At 39.2% G+C, this 22398-nt stretch overlaps 1 protein-coding gene across 1 annotated transcript in view; it reads left to right on the top strand.

The window, feature by feature from the left end:
- LOC139462532 (RUN domain-containing protein 1-like) overlaps positions 1 to 22398 on the top strand; it is a 42508-nt gene that overhangs the window by 13208 nt on the left and 6902 nt on the right. The window contains exons 2-16 of the mRNA XM_071244320.1: positions 7877 to 8042; positions 10215 to 10359; positions 10602 to 10694; positions 11535 to 11642; positions 11995 to 12107; positions 13140 to 13182; positions 13773 to 13863; positions 15160 to 15218; positions 15477 to 15560; positions 17026 to 17165; positions 17621 to 17732; positions 18194 to 18286; positions 19181 to 19291; positions 19710 to 19900; positions 21522 to 21616. Coding sequence (XP_071100421.1) covers positions 7877 to 8042; positions 10215 to 10359; positions 10602 to 10694; positions 11535 to 11642; positions 11995 to 12107; positions 13140 to 13182; positions 13773 to 13863; positions 15160 to 15218; positions 15477 to 15560; positions 17026 to 17165; positions 17621 to 17732; positions 18194 to 18286; positions 19181 to 19291; positions 19710 to 19900; positions 21522 to 21616 — 1644 coding nt within the window. The remainder of the gene's footprint in view (positions 1 to 7876; positions 8043 to 10214; positions 10360 to 10601; positions 10695 to 11534; positions 11643 to 11994; positions 12108 to 13139; positions 13183 to 13772; positions 13864 to 15159; positions 15219 to 15476; positions 15561 to 17025; positions 17166 to 17620; positions 17733 to 18193; positions 18287 to 19180; positions 19292 to 19709; positions 19901 to 21521; positions 21617 to 22398) is intronic.

The raw sequence follows: 22398 nt of genomic DNA on the forward strand, positions 1-22398 counted from the left end.
GCAAACCATGGATTATTCTGTGTCACAGCTTGGATATAATCTGTTTGAGACAGCTGTTTCATGGTGTCAATTAGCAGTAATATAACACCTGGTCAGCCTAATTCTGGAGGAGCATTGCTCAGAGTTATTGTGGATGTTGTGAATGTACGTCACACCTTGTACTATATTTACTATAGTGTTGTATTGGATCAAAAGATTTGTGGTAACTGGCTCCTCGATATTCCATGCTGAATTGTAAATGAGAGATATGCCGATGTGAGAATCTTCCGCGGATCCACAAATTTATACGAATTATGGTGACCACAAATTTCTTAAGATTTGATGGCTTCCCCCTTAAACCCCCCCCCATATTATAGACCACGCTCCATTGCAAAAAAGTTTTAGCTGAAAAGGAAAATATCCATCCGCATCCTGAATATGGATTATCTTGGGTTTTAGATTTAATTCCATGAAACCTTTTAATACATTTAACATCTGTGTTTACCTTGGTTACAATTTTATTCATGATTCCTTGAATTTGCAGATATCAGCATTAGAATGATTAGACGAAGTTGCTTGAACACTTCACATCATTATCAGTGCATAATGAACATGATAAACCAGGGATGTGCCTGTGGCTAAAATGACCGACACAATTGGGGGAAAGTAATTTATTTGGTGTTTGTATAACAAACTATTATTTTGGTCCCGGCCATTTGTTCAGAGCAACAGATAAGCGGCGTATTTGCGTAAAATACCCCCCATATTCAAAACCCAATTACTTTCAATTAACTTACATACAGAAACACATGCATTTATTGAAAAACTCAAAAAATGTATCAAAACAGCATGCGTAAATACACAATGAAGCTATTTACCAAAACACAATTACGAGCTAATTTACTGTCTGAGTCAAGCCTATATATTTATTATAGTTATATACATCTAAAGCATTATTTCATATTTTTTTTAATCTTACAATGTTCACTAATTTTGGGAAAAATCCAACAGAGTGATGAATAGATGAATGAGAAAATGTAATAACTCAATTAAAATAAAAACCCTAGAGTAAAAACTGAATTGCTCAAAAATTTATCTGGGGCTCTGTTTGTTGTATATTCTATCATATACAATTTATGAATATAACGAACAAGCTTATAACAAAATAACGGATTTAGCAAACTCACTTTCAGCTAACGCTTTTCACTTTGTGGTCCCGTGTGGACTCTGTCAACGACAGTGTTTATGTTTATAATAACAGTTAATCTCTGAACTGCTCACGTGTCACCAATCAACCTAATAAAATGGCCATAAACAAACAATTGAAGGCGAGTGATTGACTGGTTGTGTACGGACACCTTGTTCTCAATTTACACATTCAGTTAGCAATAGTAACACAGTGATTAGGCTAGAGCCCATCAAGTGGATATATTCTGTCTATAAAGTGTGAAGACGACTAGAGTGAGGAAATTCAGTATTGATAAACTTACGATGACAGACACACATAAAGTAGAAAGCTTTAGACATCAACATTAAGCCTCAGATGATCTCTGCTGATGAATACGGTATCCCTTAATCCACTTTGAGTCAATCATCAAGCAGTGAGAGTCTATCACTGACAAGTGGCAGTCACATATACAGTGCACACTTTTAATCATTATTTGTCGCGTAACAGGATGTGGTCATGTGACTTGATCCAAGATCATGAAAATGTCTGACGGTCGAAATGTATATAACGAACTGCAGTTTTTACAAACTAAAATTGGTGTACTGTAAAACCATTTTCTCATTGATAATGATCCTGAGACTACGAATCACCCTGGCAAAACTAAAACAATACCTTTGGCTACATGACCATGATGACACATTTTTATGGACAGTAATTTCTTTATTCTTTGTAACAATGTTTCAGGGCTACTCCTTGGTCCTTCCATAAAACGGTTGCTTATAATTATGTTCTTCCAACTTCTAAATGCCCATCAAAGAATTAATACCCATGGCATACTGAATTATAATAACCTTGACTGGGAGATTTTGATTTTCAATTTGGAAATTTTTGTAGAATTTGCTGTAAACCTGCAGTTGAAAAATGCAGGCCTCTTGGGATATCTTGATAAATCGCTGTAGCTTTTTGGTGAAGAAACATGTTGGACAGGGCTGTACTTCTTTTTACCATGATCAACAGGATAACTGATTAAAATTATGTTGAATCATTTCATGACATGGTATGAAAGAGTGAGCATATTTCAATTGCAGCAGTTGACTACTGTGGAGACTTGCACAGTCAGTTCATATGTTTTAAGAGGATCTTGGCACTGGATTAACTTAAGGAGAAAGGTAATTCATAGTTAATTCTAAAAGCTTTTCCACAAACTTTGACAAATGATCGGGTCACCATAGAACCTATTGCTCTTTATCATTTACAAAAACTCAACTCAAGAGACTATTTCTAAATGACTGTTGACATATTTAAGGCCCTATCAATTGTATTTCCAGGTCTAATTGTGATTGGGTCATGAGAAAGGCAGCCTCTTAGTGACTAGGATTGATGTTATGATTTTGAAACAAGAAGTCGACATCAGCCAATTAGAAAGCAGCCTTAAGCTCTACAGCACTCGTTTTAACCTGACTTGCACAGTCAGTTGATGTTTTAAAAGGATCTTGGCACTGGATTAACTTCAGGAGAAAGGTCATTCATAGTTAATTCTAAAAGCTTTTCCACAAACTTTGACAAATGATCGGGTCAACATAGACCCTATTGCTCTTTATCATTTACAAAAGAGACTATTTCTAAATGACTGTTGACATATTTAAGGCCCTATCAATTGTATTTCCAGGTCTAATTGTGATTGGGTCATGAGAAAGGCAGCCTCTTAGTGACTAGGATTGATGTTATGATTTTGAAACAATAAAGAATTCTTGTCTTTGCAATTGGTGGTGTATGAATAGATATTGGTAAATGTAATGTCTTTAGGCCTGTAATACATTCACTGCATAACAGGTATCTGGCCTTTAAGTGTTTTTAATTAATAAAATCATATACATGACAATACCTTATACTTGTTAAAGTATCAAGATACACACTACATAGATTTATCTAGACCTGCTCAGAGGCCGATTCAGCTCCAGATCTGTAACAAATGTCAGTATTAATATCCCAAATTGGAGTAAACAATTACTTATATATTATAGGAACAACTAATGTTATGGACTTCACTCATAGTGAAGTGGCTTTAATCATATTAATGTTTAGTTTTACGTTTTTGCATTGACTCTACTTCAGGAGGTTTCTCCAACTTAAACCATGTTATGGTTCATATATATATATATTTTCTATAATTTTGCATAATGACCTATAATTATATTGCATCAGTTTTGTTCATAATTTTGTTCATGATGGCCAGTGAATTCCTGGATCAGAATCAACAATAGCGTGATGTCATCATAATGCTATAATTTCTGGTCCTAGTTGATCTCTAATTGTCCTGAACAAGTAGTTTTTTGCTACTCTTAATAGTGATCTAATGATATTCAAAATAAATATTTTTCATTCTGATTCTGCAACTTCAATATTTACCAATTAATATAAAAGAAATATTAATGCAGGCTAACTGCAGAGAATTATTGTTCTATAGGTCATCAAGTTTTTACCAGATTACTGTTTCCAATCAGAAGAAAAACAAACAACACCCGTAAAGAACTCTAGGCAACATATTCATTCCTCTGATCCTTGAGAACATTTTGTGGATGGTCTAATGGATGGAGACTGATCAAGGTTTACATCCGTCAGTTGGTCAATATGAATAGGTTTACATCCGTCAGTTGGTCAATATGAATTAAGGCTGTTGTGATAAGCTGACATAATTGAAATTGTTGGCATTCACACACTCTATACTAGGATGGAGAACAAGTACTTCAGTTGGTCTGGTGTTGAAGATGATATAGCCTCCATGTCAACCTCAAGCATTCAGTAATCAAACAACAGCACACCCAAAAGGCTGGCCTGTTTCAAGTTTCACTATAAGTAACCTATAATAGTACATCAAGGTGGAGAAAGTCATTAACACCTATGAAAATATCAACACAAGTTATGATCAATACCACACTTGCAGACCTTGAATAAATTGAATTTATCCCCATGAGTTTGATTTATGACTGTGAAGGTCCCATCTGGGAAGTAATGTAAGCCTGCAGATATATATACAATATTGATCGAAGATCTTGTGTGGAGTGTGGCAATTACTGTAAACTGGATATGTATATAGCATGCATAGTGCATGTGTTTTAAGCCTGCTGTTGCCCAGATCTTGGGCTCCCTGTGTCCTTGTCTGGGGTTAAGGTGTGCACAGCTGCTTATCTGGGGTTTGATTTGAAAACATCCTACGTGTTATTGTCTATATCGGGCAGATCCGTAATCTGGCTTAGGATTTGAAGACCCTCATTGTATGTGACTCTGAGATAGTTTGTGGTAAGGATTTTGTTTGTTTTGGTTAACTAAGTCCATTGGTTGCATATGATTAATATGGGTTATAATTATTATTATGGGTTTATGCCCATCAGCTTTTGACTTTGTTCATGTTGAGCTATGGTTAAGATTATATAATTATTTTTTTTAATTTTGTGGTCAAGGTAGTTGGTAGTGATGGTTTATATTTCTTTAATTATTTTAAAAAAAATTCCTGTAATTGGCTTAAATTAAATGATTAATGTGTCAGTTTTGTGAATATATTGTGTAAATACTGTAAGATTAGTTGACACGTAAATTGAAAAAAATGTATTATGGCAAATCCTATTGTGATCCATGCAGAATTGTTACACTGCCGGACTACAATGCTCCTATAAGGGTTATGTTGGCTTTATCAGTTTGTGACTTTATCTATGCTAATAATGGTTGTTATGGAAAGTGACAACTGGATCATGTCAAGTGTGATCACAGCGTTGTACAGTGGACACCATCTGTCAGTCACAGGGACCTCACCGTCTGCCTACACCATGTACTGGTGTCAGCTACAGCACCAGTAGAGAGTGGTAAATGTATGCAGTCGGGAATTAAACATGCCACGTCAGTAGATTATTCCTATAATTATCATGATTATGCATGGTTTCAATATAATGATAAGAAGTCTGATATGGTGACCCATTTATTGAATGGTGTGAATTATTACTGCCGCCCACTCCTGTCTTCATTGCCTATGCGGGGGCACATGTGGCCCTGTCGTCTAAGGTGCCGCTATTCACTGTGCAGAGTTGCATCCATTGGGCATGCCAGAAAGCTATGTTTGTGGGTTCAGTTCCTGGTGTTGCCCTGATTATGTTTCTAGGTTTGTCAGCATCATACCTGTCTCATGGATTTCACCGATGTGGTAAATGCTTGAGACCTGCATCACTTTGGGCTTTCCTCCCACATTAAGCTGACAGGCAGTAATATAACTGGAATATTGTTAAAAGCTGCATTAAAACTCACTCACTCACTCACTCACTCACTCACTCACTCACTCACTCACTCACTCACTCACTCACTCACTTATGCATATGGGATGTAACATTACCATCTTTAGAGACTGCCTCCGTGGAGAGAGGGTCAGCCTGGGGATAGGATGGTCGATGGTTAGATTCCCAGCCACAGCATACCAATAGAAGTTAAATAGTACTGGATTTGTTCCCTGCCTTGCACTTGGCATTAAGGGCATAAAACAAGAACTGGTCTTTCTTGAAGTCAGTATACGGTGTCTGAGTGGGCTATCAATGTTAAACTGCAGCATGGTATCTCAGTAGGCTTGCACTATTATCTTTAGTACAATAATCTTATAATGCAATGTTAAACCCCATTTCTTCTCTCCACAATCATTAGATACAATTCCAGTAGTATGTGTGTCTAAAAGTGACTAAAAGTACTATTTGTACGGATGTTCTCATTTAATGTGGTTAAATGGGTAATATCGCTTAAGGCCAATAACTACAATATATTACGATCATTTTATGATCTGCCAAATCGAAATTGAAACAAAATAGGATATAACAACCAATAATGGGATCAGATGAACATTAGAAAATTATTTGTAATCTACCATCAGGGTGTAATTAACAGCTTCGTTGGAAGTTCAGGTAGAACAAATTAGTTTCAATTGTCCCTTGTACAGGGTTGACTTTGCGACCAAACGCTGGGCGAAAGAGTGTCTGCAAGAAATATTTGCCTACTTGTTTAATCAAGGAAATACATTAATGTAAAATGAATGAGAATGTGAGTTGGGTATCTGAGTGAGTTTTTGCCTTACTACAGCCATATCAGGGCCGTGGAACCAAGAAGGATGTTCACAGTCGGGGATTTATCAGGACCTGCAGCAACTGTTATTCCCAAATCAGAAGGAAACATTTCCCGATTTATGTTAATATGTGTAACTAAATACAAAGAGGTTTTCATGCTTACCTTTATATAAATACAGTGCTAAAATGCCTATGAACTTAGGAAAATCGGAACCTAAAGAAATCCTAATTTTGAACAAAATAACAATATTTTACCAATTTGCGTGCTGAGGCTTTTAGTTTCCGATTCTGGGTAAATACCTGACATTATACCCGTGTCAATACCTATGTCAGGAATCATACCCAAATCTGCAGCATGTCAACTAGGGCTGGGATGACTTCAAATTTACTACCCAGGTACCATACAAGAGATAGGTACAAACAGTCTGATTGGGGAAATTTTGACTGTAGCTATGGCAAAACATATTTAGATACACGTATGAGACAGTCTGGTCATGCATTCACTGAAGTTGACTCAAATTTTACCTTTATTCAAACATATGGGTGTCAGAACCACCAGACTATCGCTCGCCCCTATATGGATAAGGCTGAATGTCAACTGTGGCTGTTCAGGTTATGGTTAAGCATCAGATAAATTATTTTGGACTGTTTGATCAATTTTGAGTTTCAATATTACATCCGTTTCTGTATTTCACTATAAGGGTTCTTCTGCTTCATGTGCAGTGATGTGGGTAGACAGACAAAGGTATAGAAATCGGGATACATTTGATATAGCTATGTAAATGTCAATTTATTGTAGACAACACAATCTGTCCTTAGGTCTGTCTTTGTCTGAATCAATACTACAGCCAGTATTTGTAGATATTGTGTATGTCGGAGTGGACCGTGGCCCTTGTGAATACTTTCATTATGATAGTCTGAAGTTCAGACTATTGAACATTCCTGTTGACAGACAGAAATGATTTCCATTAGACCAGCTGGTCCCACTTAGTGGCCAGTATATTGTTGGGTCTTGTAGCATATACTATACAGGTCAGGGTCATTAATATTTAATCTGAACAGGCTCCCATCATACTAGCTATGATTGGACTTGTCAAGCCTGATCAGTTATAGAGCAATTGAATAGGCTGTTTGATCAAATGAATATGGTTGATCATGTGCTAGAAGCCTTTTTCCCTTTCAGTAATTAATGATGAAGTGTTAAAAAAAAATATTTAGGGGGTTGATATTTTGTTTGTTTGTTGTTTAACGCACTCTCTGCAATATTCCAGCTATATGATGGAGGTCTGTAAATAATTGAGTCTGAACCAGACAATCCTGTGACGGACATGATGAGTTATGATCAAGGCAATTTGTGCACAATGACATGCATCAACCAAGTTAGCAAGCCTGACCACCCAATCCCGTTAGTCAGTTCTTATCACAAGCTTGGGTTCCTGAAGACCAATTCTTCCACTGATTGATATTGCATGATTGAAATAGTGTGTGCAGGTTGAAAGCCTGCTTACTCAATTTGTATTCAGTCCAAATCCTTACTCCTCAAACCCATGTGGTGATCAACTTTATTCCAGTTGTGTGTAGGTTACTGTGACAGCTTTCATCATGTTCATCAAGATACTTTTTTTTTGGTCAGATCTCGAAATCCCCCTCCCCAGCAAGATGATGCAGGAGACGAGTGTTGTCACTGAGGACACTACTGACTATGACAGTTTTGATGAGCAAAACTATGACCGACCTGCAGAGAGATGGGCCCCTCTAGGAGCTGCTGTCAGCCCTACACCGTCACCATTGGAGTCCAGGTTAGTAGAGTTGTTGTGGTAAAACAGGTCCACAGCATCCATGTTAGTAGCATTGTGATTATGACCAGGCCAGTAGCATTGCCATTAGCGGCCATGTTAGTAGCATTGTGATTATGACCAGGGCAGTAGCATTGCCATTAGCGGCCATGTTAGTAGCATTGTGATTATGACCAGGGCAGTAGCGTTGCCATTAGCGGCCATGTTAGTAGCATTGTGATTATGACCAGGGCAGTAGCATTGCTATTAGCGGCCATGTTAGTAGCATTGTGATTATGACTAGGGCAGTAGCGTTGCCATTAGAGGCCATGTTAGTAGCATTGTGATTATGACCAGGGCAGTAGCATTGCCATTAGCGGCCATGTTAGTAGCATTGTGATTATGACCAGGGCAGTAGCATTGCCATTAGCGGCCATGTTAGTAGCATTGTGATTATGACCAGGGCAGTAGCGTTGCCATCAGAGGCCATGTTAGTAGCATTGTGATTATGACCAGGGCAGTAGCGTTGCCATTAGAGGCCATGTTAGTAGCATTGTGATTATGACCAGGGCAGTAGCATTGCCTTTAGCGGCCGTGTTAGTAGCATTGTGATTATGACCAGGCCAGTAGCATTGCCATTAGCGGCCATGTTAGTAGAATTGTGATTATGACCAGGGCAGTAGCGTTGCCATTAGCGGCCATGTTAGTAGCATTGTGATTATGACCAGGGCAGTAGCATTGCCATTAGTGGCGATGTTAGTAGCATTGTGATTATGACCAGGGCAGTAGCGTTGCCATTAGCGGCCATGTTAGTAGCATTGTGATTATGACCAGGGCAGTAGCATTGCCATTAGCGGCCATGTTAGTAGCATTGTGATTATGACCAGGGCAGTAGCATTGCCATTAGCGGCCATGTTAGTAGCATTGTGATTATGACCAGGGCAGTAGCATTGCCATTAGAGGCCATGTTAGTAATGTTGCCATTAGAGGCCAGTTTTGTAATGTCGCCATTAGAGACCAGATTAGTAGTATTGCCAGGTATGAGTGCAATGCAATCATAACCCTAAAACCAGAGTGACTTGTACTTAGAAATATGATAAAGTACAAGGGCGCCACCAATGTATTTGTACTGAAGTAGGCTCCAACAATACAGATAAATCTATATTGCTGTCCCTGTTAGAGACAAGACTTGCCTAATTATCAACAGTTAATTCCTACAACCATGACAACAGGGTCCCTCGTTAGTATCATTATATTCCTACAGCCATCCTTAACGAGCTTGACACCTCTACCTTCTATTGTTCCTTAAAACTATGACTATGCTAGGAGCCAGGATCAATAAGGGCAACAGGGGGTACCAACCTGGACCTTTGCCTGGATGTGTGATCCTAGAACACTGTTGGTATAGTATTCATGCACAGTATACATTGTGTAGTGTGTGAATATATTGTAAATAACCACTGTTAATGAATACCAAGAAGCACTCTATTGTGGATTCCAGTGCAAATACTTCCCTGTTAGCCTTGTGTCTAAGGTTTGTATTATGCACTGCTCGGTGCCTAGCCCTGGTAATCACAGTAGTAGTTACAATGGACACAAGTAGGTTCCTCGTTTGTACTTAATCATCATCTATGGATCTGTAGATTCAATACAATCCCCTCAATACTGTGTCAAAGAAATACAGACAAAATCTTTCAATTTTAGAGATTGACAAAGTTAGTGTTCCATTCTCATTATAAAATGAAATAACTGATTCAGGTTACTCATTTGTGTAATTTAAATATTTAATGTTTTTTGTTTGTTGTTTGACTCCACACTCAGCAATATTCCAAAATTCTAAGTATTTAATGAATAAGCAGACAACTTTGTAGTATCTAAGACCATCAACATAAATTACCCAAACTCTTAGTTGAGAACTTGGTCACCATTCCACAGAGGAAACAGTGTTAATTTTTTTAAGAGAAGGCCCATTTGTGATATGAGCGCAGCTCGGCATCAGAATCTAGACTGTCTGAGTGGGGTATCCATGTTGAACTGTGGCATGGTATCTCAGTCAGCTAGCGCTATAAAACTGGCATTAATCTGGACTTGTAGTTGTACAAGTAGCCACATACACACACATGCATGCACGTCACTATATAAGTACAATAAGCTTGAACGAGACGTTAAACCCCATTTCACCTCATCTCTTTGCAGCCACTTATCTGAGACAGAACAGCTGAAGACCCTGGAGGAAGAACAGGAGCAGCTCAACTCCTCCCTCCTGGCTCTCACTACCCACTTCGCCCAGGTCCAGTTCCGACTCAAACAGATAGTCACATCAGCCCCCGATGACAGAGAGGTATGCAGTAACCAGTAAACAATTTTGAATGTGTACTGCTAGGGCTGGGACAAGTAGCTAGGGTACTCGGGTACTCGGGTCGGGTGGGTCCTGAGTAGGACCCGGGTACCCGGTCGGGTAATACTGGGTCAAGTACCCCGGGTAGTAAATGTGGACTTGTCCCAGCCCAAGGTACTGCTTGTTAAGACCCTGCAGTTCTCATCAGCGTTACATTCATTCAGTGCCTCTTTTCCTTTGTACAGAACCTGCTGAAGGAGCTTGAGGAGTTTGCCTTTAAGGGCATCCCAGATGTGAGAGGCTGCAAGGTGCAGGATGCTCAGATCCTGGAGGAGATGGTACGTTCATTACATCAGTACATGGGTATTTGTCTCAAGTCAAAAAATGCACATTTTGTCACTCAAATTATTTAAACAACCTCTGTTACTTATCATGACGTATTCATCTTATGTGGTACAACATGATAACATAGCTTTTAGGAATGTTTTAAGGCATAAATAACATCAGTGGCTCTTCAGGCTCTCCTATCTCATGTTTTGCAGTGACCAAAATTAAGAATCAAAGTCGGGGGGACCTAGTCATAGCCTTAATATTAACAGTCAAAGATTCTACCCTAAGAGAACTCCTCTAGGACCCCTGGATCACACTTAGTTTTAACACTGCCATGATATATCTGAAATAGTTAAGCAGCATTGTAAATGTATTCATCAACGGCCCTGTTCCACAAAGCTATTGCCTAAGACGATCGTAACTCCCATACTTTAACACAGAGTTACGACTGTCCTAGCTGTGAAACAGGGCCCAGGTATACAGAAAGTGTTTTATTTTTGGTTTCTTGATAATTCAGGCTAGGTATGCAAGGTGCAGTTTTTGAGTACCATCTCTGATAAGACTGAGACAAACTTAACTGCACCATCATCAATACACTTGAGTCTTACCCAGTAGGGTGGTCGGGTAACCTAGTGGTTTAAGCGTTAGCTCGTCACGCTGAAGACCCGGGTTCGATTCCCGACATGGGCACAATGTGTGAAGCCCATTTCTGGGGTCCCCAGCCGTGATATTGCTGAAATAATGCTAAAAGCGGCGTAATGCCATACTCACTCACTCTTACAGAGTAATAATGAGCTTACTTAGGTAAACTTACTGTGTGCTGAGTTTGGTGTCCTGGTTTGTTGTAGAGTGACAAGGAGCACGAGATGAAGATATCGGAGCAGAGAGAGAAGCAGAGGGAGCTGATCCAGCAACTCAAATCACAGCTCGAGGACCTTGAGACATATGCTTATGAGGTGGGCAGTATATCTGTGAAGCCAGGGAGGCCATTATAAATAAGGACCAATTTCTCATTGTTTGATACATTTATTTATGATCTTTTGAGTTCATGAATCTGACAAATGATGCAAGACAAGAATAGTTAATCATATTGCTGACTCATTGTATTGGAAGTGTAATCTTCATTGCTTGGGACAAAACTGGTCAGGACATAGTGTTATTTTTGGTCAATGGGAGATTAAAATGGAAAGACTAAAGATTAAGAGCTAAAATTGAAGATGTTTCCGTTGGAACAGAACTGCATATCAGAAGATGGTAGCTATGCTCTGGAGATAAGCTATGTGATACAGCTTTTGTTGGATGTTGCAGACTGGGGACAAGGAAGTGATGCCCACCAACCAGTTGATGGAGAAACAGAGAGTTGTCATTGATGAACTCAAGCACAAGTTGGACCTGGACCTTCAGAACTTTGACAGACTCAGGTAGGAGGCTAGAATGCCTGGTGCCCTATAGCCTCATAGGGGTGCTGGGTTCCTGGACACTTGCTTGTCAAATCAGCTGTTATGTTTAGAATTGTGAGGCACATTTGGAGTCTGGGGCCCCATTCCACAAAGCGATCTTATCACAAAGATGATCGTAACTACCATAACTTAACACTTACGATTTCACGCGAATGCAGCCAAGGCCTTGTTTCACAAAGCGATCTTAGCTTTAACACTGACTTAAGACAGTCATAGTGCTAAGATTCCTTTGTAGAAGTGGGCCTTGATCAAAGTCTGCAAAGTGATCAAAGTGCTACAACTGTTGAAAGTCAATGTTAAGTATGGGATTTTTGATTGTCTTAGCACTGCGACTGTCGTAAGTCAGTGTTAAAAGTATGGGAGTTATGACCACCTTAGCACTATGATCGCTTTGTGGAACTGGGCCCTGGTTATATATGTGTGAAATCATACCCAAATGAAATGGGCTGTTTGGGTTATGTGCTGTAGACTCATTTCATCAATAAATGTAATGAAGAGTTGAAAATCCATTACAGTTGTGTCAAACACTTTTGAGTCTTCCAACCTGAACAATGATCTTAACATTTTCAGCTGATTTTAGTATTATTATATGGACTGTTACTAGCTGAGCGTACTTGACCAAACAGAATTATACTAGACACAGGTGTCAGACTAGTGGCCAAAGTTGCAGACTGCCATTTATACATTTAGTGGTTTGGGGGATCATGACACCATGATTGAAATACTCTCGTCAGTATTTCAGGATTGCCAGGGTCCTACACCAATGACCTCTGAAAAACACTGATCATTATGGGTCATAAGGGTTTTATCAAATCAATTTTAAGCAGTGTTGAGATAGAACAGAAGGCCTTGTCACAACACTGATGTTAAAAGCGCAAATGTGAGGGATCCTCAGATTCAAATAATATGGAAGTAAAAATGTAATCTAGTCATTGTGTGAAATTAGTGCCAGTGTATACTACATGACATTACAAAGCTTTATTGTTTTGCCAGCACTGAAGAGCTGAGACAGGTTGTGGACCATGCAATTGGACAGGTGAGTTCTACCTTAGTCCAAGTATATTTTATTCACGTGAATAAGATAAGTTTTCACAACTTAACATCTCCCACAGTTATACCTGAAGATTATTCCTTAAAATCAATAGAATAGATTTGTGAAAATTGAAAAAATATAGGGGAATAAGGACTTATAATCATGATAATATAAAAAAAAGAAGAAGAAAAAGATGACAGTAGTTTGTGTCAGTACTAGACCACAGTGCCTATACGGATTCTGATGACACCACGTTACATTGTTCAACATTAAATCATGTAACAAGTTAAAGTAATTTGAGTTAACAAGGTGTCATATTTTCTTGTGACATACCTTCAGCCTCATTTTCATTGGTGATATTGCTGTGATATGACTGGAATACTTATAAAAGAGTCGTTACACCCAACTCTCCCAACTCACTCACTCACTCACTCACTCACTCACAAACTCACAACCTCAGAAATGCAGTGACCTCTGTCCATACATCATCTGGTCCTAAAGTTACTCAGATGTTCAAAGGTGACCTGGGAAATATATGTAAGTTAGGAGACGTAGACTGTGACCAGAGTAATTGTATGTATGATCATTTCCAGATTGTGAACCCAGCCAAGGTGAAGGAGAAGCTGGTAGACCAGTTGAAGACCCAGATCACAGACCTCGAGAGGTTTATACAGTTCCTGCAAGGTACGAGGTCTTAACTATACATACAAGAGTGTTCTAAATGAACAATGATGAACCTAGGGTCTTTAACATGACACTATAACTAAAATTTATTTTGTATAGTAGTCATGTAGTATATGTGGGTGGTTTATTTGTATGTAACTTCCTGACCTGTATTAATATAGATATTAATAAATGAACATGATGAATAGAACAAAATAGCAAATGAACTACTCCAATCATCTTTCATTACAAAGTGTTATTTGACGGCCAGACTGACAAACCAGACTGGCATTTATAGCTCACAGGGCAAAGTGACACAACTGTCTATGACACTCCAATTCTCTGTTCTAAGTTATGTCCCGTAGCCATGGTCATTATGGTAGGGAGGGAGGGAGGATTTTTTGGGGGTGATGTGGGGGGTGGGGGTTGTTGCATGTAAATGAAAGGGGGGTCAGCAAAATATGGTACAGTCCCAAGACCAATCTCAACTCACCCCAGCCACTGTAATCTCTGGGGGGCGCGGGTGGCCTAGTCGTCTGGGGCGCCGCGATTCACTGTACAGAGTTGCGTCCCTTGGGAGCTAGAAACCGATGATTGTGGGTGCGAATCCCGGTTCCTACGATTAAGTTTCTAGGCTTGTCAGCACCATACCTGTGCTCATAGGTTTTACTTCGGGCTTTCCCCACACATAACGCTGACATGCCACGTTAAAACTGGAATACTGTTAAAAGCTGGGTTAAACCCAACTCACTCACTCACTCACTCACTCACTCACTCACTCACTCACTCACTCACGCACGCACGCACGCACGCACGCACGCACGCACGCACGCACGCACGCACGCACGCACTGTAATCTCTGATTTTCCCTCTTATGAACCTTGTTCTGTCACAACCATGTTGGGGGGTCACAGGTGGCCTAGTCATCTAAGGGCTGCAATTCACTGTTCAGAGTTGTGTCCCTTGTCCCTGGTGTGTCCCAATTGTGTTTCTAGGTTTGTCAGCACCATACCCGTGCTCGTGGGTTTCACCAAAGTGGTAAATGTCTAAAACCTGCATGACTTCAAGCTTTCCTCCCACATTAAGCAGACACAGCGTGATACAGGTGGAATACTGTTAAAAGTGGCGATACGCCCAGGTCACTCGCTCACACACTATCGTGCTGGTGGTTTTCACCAATAGCGGTAAATAAGACCCATGTTTGGGTTTTGCCCACATTCAGATGATCTCATAGGCCCACTTTCACCTACACATGCAGACCACTGTGATCCCAACTATGACCTTGTGCTCACTGACTCAATATTACCTCTTGTATAGGGGAGGCAAGCAGCCCTGGTCCTCTTGGAAAGGAGAGATGCTTCTGTCCTGTACATAAGGTAATTGTAGAGCATTACTGAACATTTATATTCATTTGTGAAACACAAATATGGAAAATATTAAATTTAACGAATGTCATAATCTGTTGTGAAATGCATTTACATAACAGACACATAATTGGTAAATAATTTATTTATTGAAAACAATTTTGCTCATCTTGTACTCTGAAAGGGGCATTAAAATGTTATATAAGTATTGTTTTTGAGACATCATTTATTGATTTTTCATGCTTTTGCATGTTAAAGTTTAATTTTCAGGGATCAGATGATACGTCGGACAGCGCCAAGGAATGCTGCCATCCGCAACATAAAAACAAGTTCCCAGAACAAAAAAATCAAAAGGTGAGGCTGTTACCTCTCAGGCCTCAACAGGTTGCCATTGTTACTTTGCTCTGAAGAGTCCTGTCATATCTAAGGAATGTGGATCTATTTCAAACCCTGAGATTTAATCTTTCTAAGACTGCCAGCATCTTGTAACTAGAACATGAACCATGTTAATACATGTGTCCAGTGTAACCCTGTTCTTCAGGACAGTAGCATTCCAATTGAGTGGATTTTTTGGTTTGGTCTGTTGTTTAACGCCGCATTCAGCAATATTCCAGCTATATGACAGCTGTCTATACTTAATCGTGTCTGGACCAGACAATCCAGTGATTTACATCATGAACATCGACCCACGCAATTGGGATCGACGACATGCATCAAACCAAGTCAGCGAGCCTGACCACCCGATCCGCCTTTTACGACAAGCATAGTCGCCTTTTACGGTAAGCATGGGTTGCTGAAGACCTATTCTACCCTGGATCTTCACGGGTCCCAATTGAGTGGAGGGCGGTTGGGTAGCTTAGTGGTTCAAGCCTTCGCTTGTCACGCCGAAGACCCGGGTTCGATTCCCGACATGGGTACAATGTGTGGAGCCCATTTCTGGTGTCCCCTGCCATGATATTGCTGGAATATTGCTAAAAGCGGTGAAAACAATACTCACTCACTCATTCCAATTGAGTGGCCCTCACAGGGATTCCAAGTTGGAAGGTGTCTCCAGCAACCTATGGTTGTCATAAGTGTATCAGGTAGCCAGTCTCATTGACATGGTTGATAGTGTTTCATCGTACCCCAATGGATGATTGCTCACAATATTGATCACTGGATTAACTAGACTAGCATCGTTTATTTAAAGGCCACTGTCATAGAGCTGGAATATTGCTAAGTGCAACATTAAACAACAAACTGTCTGGATCAACATATTTCTGGATCTTGTTTTAAATCGTGGTCCATATATGTATTCATAGAGGTGTTCCTCCAGACAGTAGTGGTCAAGAAGACAGTGTTTCACTGTACAGTACCTGCAAAATAGTTATTTTATTGAAACAGAATTTACATGTAGTTTCATTTGTTATATTTTTACTCAAATCAAAAAGTCTGACAGTGATGTAAATAAAGAAATATGATAATATACTGTCATATTAGAAATAAGCGAACAGTGATATGTAAATTTAACATGCATAGAAATAAATTACACCTTGGAATGTTAGTTTGTCCAGTAATGGCTTGTAGAACAGTGATTTTACAGTTCATGCATTTACTTGCAACATTAGCCCAGTGTTATGAAGTGTGTGATTGAAATGCTCTGACTACAATAAATAGATGGCAGTCAAGATAAATATCAGATGTAATCAATGACAAAGAGGTTTATTTGGTTGTTCTTGTCATGTTAATGACAACATCTCATAAGCTGACAGCTGATTAGGACAGTGTTGTGGGTAACACTGATAGATCAACTATAACCGACCCAATCTTTGTTCTCCAGCATCTGAATGAGTCAACAGCGTCACTGATGAGGAAAGCACTGACGATGCTCCAGATCTACATCATCAGTCAGCTCGGATGTGGCAGTCGGGAGTTTAAGAGGAACCTGCTGAAGAAAACAGCTAAGGGGAATCACTGGGGGTAGGAGGACGACAAACATTTAGATCACCTGGTCCTGACTAGATGGTAGCCAGCGATTTATGACTCCATGAATGGGAATTCCTAAAATGCTGTCACATCTTTAGGTTTTAGGCAACACTGTTTATGATATAATGATTAGCCAACCACACCTAAAAGCTACCACCCTGCATATCAAACACTTACGTTTTACTTGAAGAAGTAAAAAAATATCGTCAGTCTTGAAGCTTGTAGGATAGCTTTACATATTGATTGACAATAAACTGACCTGGAGAGATACGCCACCTTACATTCTTATCACATTAGTTGTTTTGTTTATGTAGGTGTACAAAGTTATTTGTTATTTGTATGAATGTATATTCTAAGATGATAGCATGATAATCGTATGTGTGGCTTGGCCTTTCATTATTTTGCAAGTTTGTATTTAGTAATGACATTATGTTTTGGCAATTTTTCAGTGATCTGAGGGCCAAGGTGGAGTTAGCGATAGACAAGACTCTAGAAAAGGCTCAGGAGCAGGAAGAGGAAATAGAGACAGACAGCGAGAATGAATATTCCGATGACTCCGAGGTTGGTTTGGTTGTCCCTGTGTTTATATACAATTGGAGGTGATCTCTCCATCGGGAGTGATAGTTTGCTTGCTTCAGATTATTACAATATATGAAAGGTTCCAGTGAAACAGCAACTATTCTGTACTGAAAAAACAATATTATAAAAGTGTACATGATGTAGGTAAAGTATGATGTTTGACCCACTGAATAGCAGAAAGTGTTTCATGGTGTGTTTAAAATATATGAGTGCATTTGATATTGTGTAGGTTTAAATTAAATTTGGATTATCGCAAAATATTTTTCCATTGCAAATATTATTCTATTTAATTTCATTGAATAGAGTTTTTACATCTTGGTAAACAAAATAATGTAGAGAAAGAATAGTTTATAATGTATATATGTAATAGTAACATATTGTTTGATGACTGCTGCATGTTTTGTTTGGCAACTTATTGATGTATTTACATTACTGTTGAGCAGACTGTCAACGTGAGCAGCCCAGCCCTGACACAGTGTGTGCGGCGAGACCTCTCCATGGCTCTCCGAGACCTCATGCAGCATGGCCTCATGGAGGTACGAACTACAGTGTCACTGCACAGACAACTCTTTCAGCCTGCACAGCATGCTGGCATCATGACAATATGGTTGCAGAGATTATAAGTAACAATACAATGAGGAACTTTATTTTCTGGGCATTGATCTGGTGTTGTACCGTGTCAACATAATATGGTACTGTGTATTGGTGTTATTCATTGTAGAAAAGACAAGGGAAGATAAACACGTTTTTATTACATATATAGGGATTGTGTATGCTTTGGTGATGTGCTTTCAATCTAGATCACAATATAGATGGGGTATATAAATTAGTACAATTTTGAAGGTTTCTTCAAAGAGGTCTATTTATCGATGGCTATATAAGGTCTATTGTGGCTCAGAGTTGTAAATAAGAGTTGGCAGAGGTTACAAATTACAGTGAAATCTTATTAAGGAGAACCTGGGTATAAACTAGAAAAACAGGTAATTAGATACTTTGCATACCATCTGGACCCTTGATAATGGCAAGTATGTCAACTTACTGTTTGCATCTGCCACAATAACACCACTGTCAGCAATATTATAGCCTTATTCATAAGTCACTGCTTGAGGCATTTGTTTTACTCATTATTTTATTATGAAACCTGTGCGGATTCAAGGTAGGAATATTTGTCCCCAGCAACCTAGCTTGTCGTAAGAGATTGATCGGGTTGTCAGGCTCACTGACTTGGTGGATACATGTCATCGTATCCAAATTGCAGGAATCAATGCACATGATGTCAATCACTGGATTGTCTGGTCCAGATTTGATCATTTACAGATTGCCATCATATAGCTGGAATATTGCTGAGTGTGGCAACAAACAAGAGGTTTCATGATTAGATATTTGACTGAGTCAAGGTGAAGTTTCTGATGAGTATTGTGTTATTTCAGATTGGCCAGAGTTCAAGTGTTGTTCCGCTTGGCTGTTTCTCTGGCAAGTCACAGAGAGCAACTAAGACTCTGCATGCCTGGGATCTCCTACTGAAGTACTATGAAATGAAGGTGACTGTGACATTCAGCTAGTTGTCTTAACATGCTACAATTAGCTTTACAGATCTGTGTGCACCAGCTAACAGGTTGTGGATTCAAACCCAGATTTGCCCTGATTATGAACCTTGGGCCCTCAGGACCATACACACTCTCCTGGTTTTCACTGAAATAGTAAACATCTACGACCTGCAACACTATAGGTTTTCCTCCATATAAGATCACTTGGTTCTGTAAAATTGAACCACTGTTATAGCAGAATTAAAGTCAAGCTCTTTCTTCAAATATCTTTGCCAAGATTCGATTAGAAAAGGATTCTCTGGGGAGGTCTTTCCTCTATTTTTCTGTTGTCACCAAGTGCAAATGATAGGCAATGTCACACTTTTAACCCTGGTTTGATAATATAGTTAATCTTGCAAACCAATTTCTCCAGCATGGGCGAGAGTACAACGAGTCACCTGCGAGGAAACTGTCTCAGTCCTTTCACCTGAACATTGTGGGTGGGAAGCCCATCACAGCCAAACAGACCCTGCTAGGTGCTATAGACACAGTCATCACGTCACACACGCCCCTCAAGAGGACTGAAGACTCCCACTTCAAGGCCTTCGTCAGTCTGGCTCTCAAGTGAGTAGATGGAATCTTGCTGAGGATTGCTAGTTTAGTATTACCCAAACTGGCTTCCACACGAAATATCAATACAATAAAATAGTTTATCAATCCTTTGCATACCATTGTGATATCATCAGTTACCACAATGTCACAATGACATCACTAACCTCTGTTCCACTGAAGCTGGTTAGCTGTACTTGTTACACGCAAGACACTGACTATTACTGTTTACAAGCTCAAAAAATTGGAAGAATCGTATGTGACAAATAGAATCTCACCCTCATGTCTTTTGATATCATATATTTCAACACACATTGATAAAATTTTGAAACTCTCAGAGTTTGAAACTTTTATTGACCCAGGTTGATATATTTGACATCAAAAGTCACAAGGGGGAGATATTTTATTTACACCACTGCAAATAAGCAGAGTGAGTCTCAGGGTTAATGTTGAAATTCCAAAATTAGATATCTTCTGTCTACAGATTTTACCTATGTAATTGTATATTCATGTCATCCTTTAAATGTACTCAGGGACACAAGGCCTTTCATTCAGAATAATCTTGTCTGTCTTGTCGAATAGTGAAATGGTGGTGGAAAGCTTAAAGATAGAGAGTAAAATTACCCTTGGTTGCCATACAACTTCACAATATTATTGATTATGATGTCTTTAGTTGCCTTATACCTCACTGAATATTTTTCTGCTTATCTGATATGACATCGTATACGGCAACTGAAGACACCAGAACTAAGTTATTATGCCGAAAAAGTTTACACTCTCTAGTATCTTTATCACACATTGAATTATCAAAAATTAAAACTTGACACTTGACACTTAAACCGGTATAAATGCCAGGACCAGTACATGTTTCCGATACACTGTTTTAATGTAAACACAAATGTTCATCATGGAATACATAATGCACTAAATGTGAACATTTAAACAAGTATTATAGCTAAAATCATAAGAGTGCCGGCATGTTTTCAGAAATCCGGAGGCCACTGTAACATGATAGCAGCCCGCTTTTCCCTAACGACTGAATGCTATCAATTCTATTGTTATGTGATGTCATTGGCATCAAATTATTTTTTGTGACGTCATCCTTTATTTTGTTCTAAGACGTTGGTATGTGTAAACCGACGACCTCCTTTGTGAATTTTTTTATACAGCCACTGAACGTATGCTGCTGTTTGTTTTGTTCTTTCTGGGATCAGCTACAAATTGTATCCATTTTAGCTCTAATAAAGGAACATTATTTTTCAGGGCATTATCATTTGCATAAGCCCTCAGTCTGTTCAACTGCCCTACTTCCTCAAATAGTCTATAAATTTATATTAATAAAGTCACAAATGTGATTTCTTTAAAAATTAATGTCCTTGCTTATCACAATTGATCATATAAAAACACGAAACAGTGTCGAATAACAAATTTCTGTACCAGAATTTTCATGTTAAATTTTTTATGTGGGTGCTGGAAAATCCAAGATGGTGTCATATTAAGTCAGTAACAACCATCTTTCATTTTTCCTGACGAGGCTCATATGGGTTGGTAGTTCTGCTCTCTGATTGGTCAGTCTAACTTGTGCACACTGATCCATTGTATGCACATTATTATTATTATTATTATTATTTGACAGTGAGAAGAAGCTGGCCACGTGGCTCCGCCTGCTGTTCCGCACACAGACACTGATCGACTTGTACTACCAAGACTGGAGCTACATCGCCAGGACAGGTAACTACTGCAGCCTTCTGTCTCCAGCTCTACCCGGGGGGGTTTAAGACTGGGTTGTCATTATTTTTCAGGGGTTCCGCCAGGGGTTCTTACGACAAGCATAGTCGCCTTTTAAGGATAGTATGGGTTGCTGAAGACCTATTCTACTCCTGATCTTCACTGGTCCTATCACTCAATAACAAGATGTTGTGATATTAGTACTATGATATACAAATATAAAGTCAATATATATTTTTATCTTCCATATTGTTCAAGATAAGCAATAAAAATCTATATGAAGATGAACGCGTGGTTACATAATAATATACTGCGACAATAGCGAGTCGTGACAGTACTGCGACAATATAATGCTAAACAGTCACGACAAAATCGGGAAAACCGAAGGCATGCAACAATATTATCGCAACATCAGCGCGACAACAAATCATGGCAACGGAGCGACATGAAAACAGGTCAAATATGTATTTATGGCAATGATCTAGTTATCAAAATAGTTATCAAAATATAAATTACATGAACATATGAAGCCTATAAATCACACGAAAGTCTATAGCACAAAGACTCTAGCACAAAGTCACTTGGGCTGATGCATGGTAGTCCCACTTGTAGTCTTGCAGATCAGAGTCACTGAATGGCACAAGCACCAATATACTCCCACTAACATTATAGTCAGTGGCACTAGCACCGAATACAGTCAGATGTCACAAAAATCATATAGTCACTGGCTCACATATCACCACATGACATGGTGTCTCTCACGGTGTCTGTCCCGAGGGGACGGG

Source organism: Haliotis cracherodii, unplaced genomic scaffold (genome assembly GCF_022045235.1).
Source record: "Haliotis cracherodii isolate W230 unplaced genomic scaffold, xgHalCrac1.p SCAF_15, whole genome shotgun sequence".
NCBI classification, from domain to species: Eukaryota; Metazoa; Mollusca; class Gastropoda; order Lepetellida; family Haliotidae; genus Haliotis; species Haliotis cracherodii.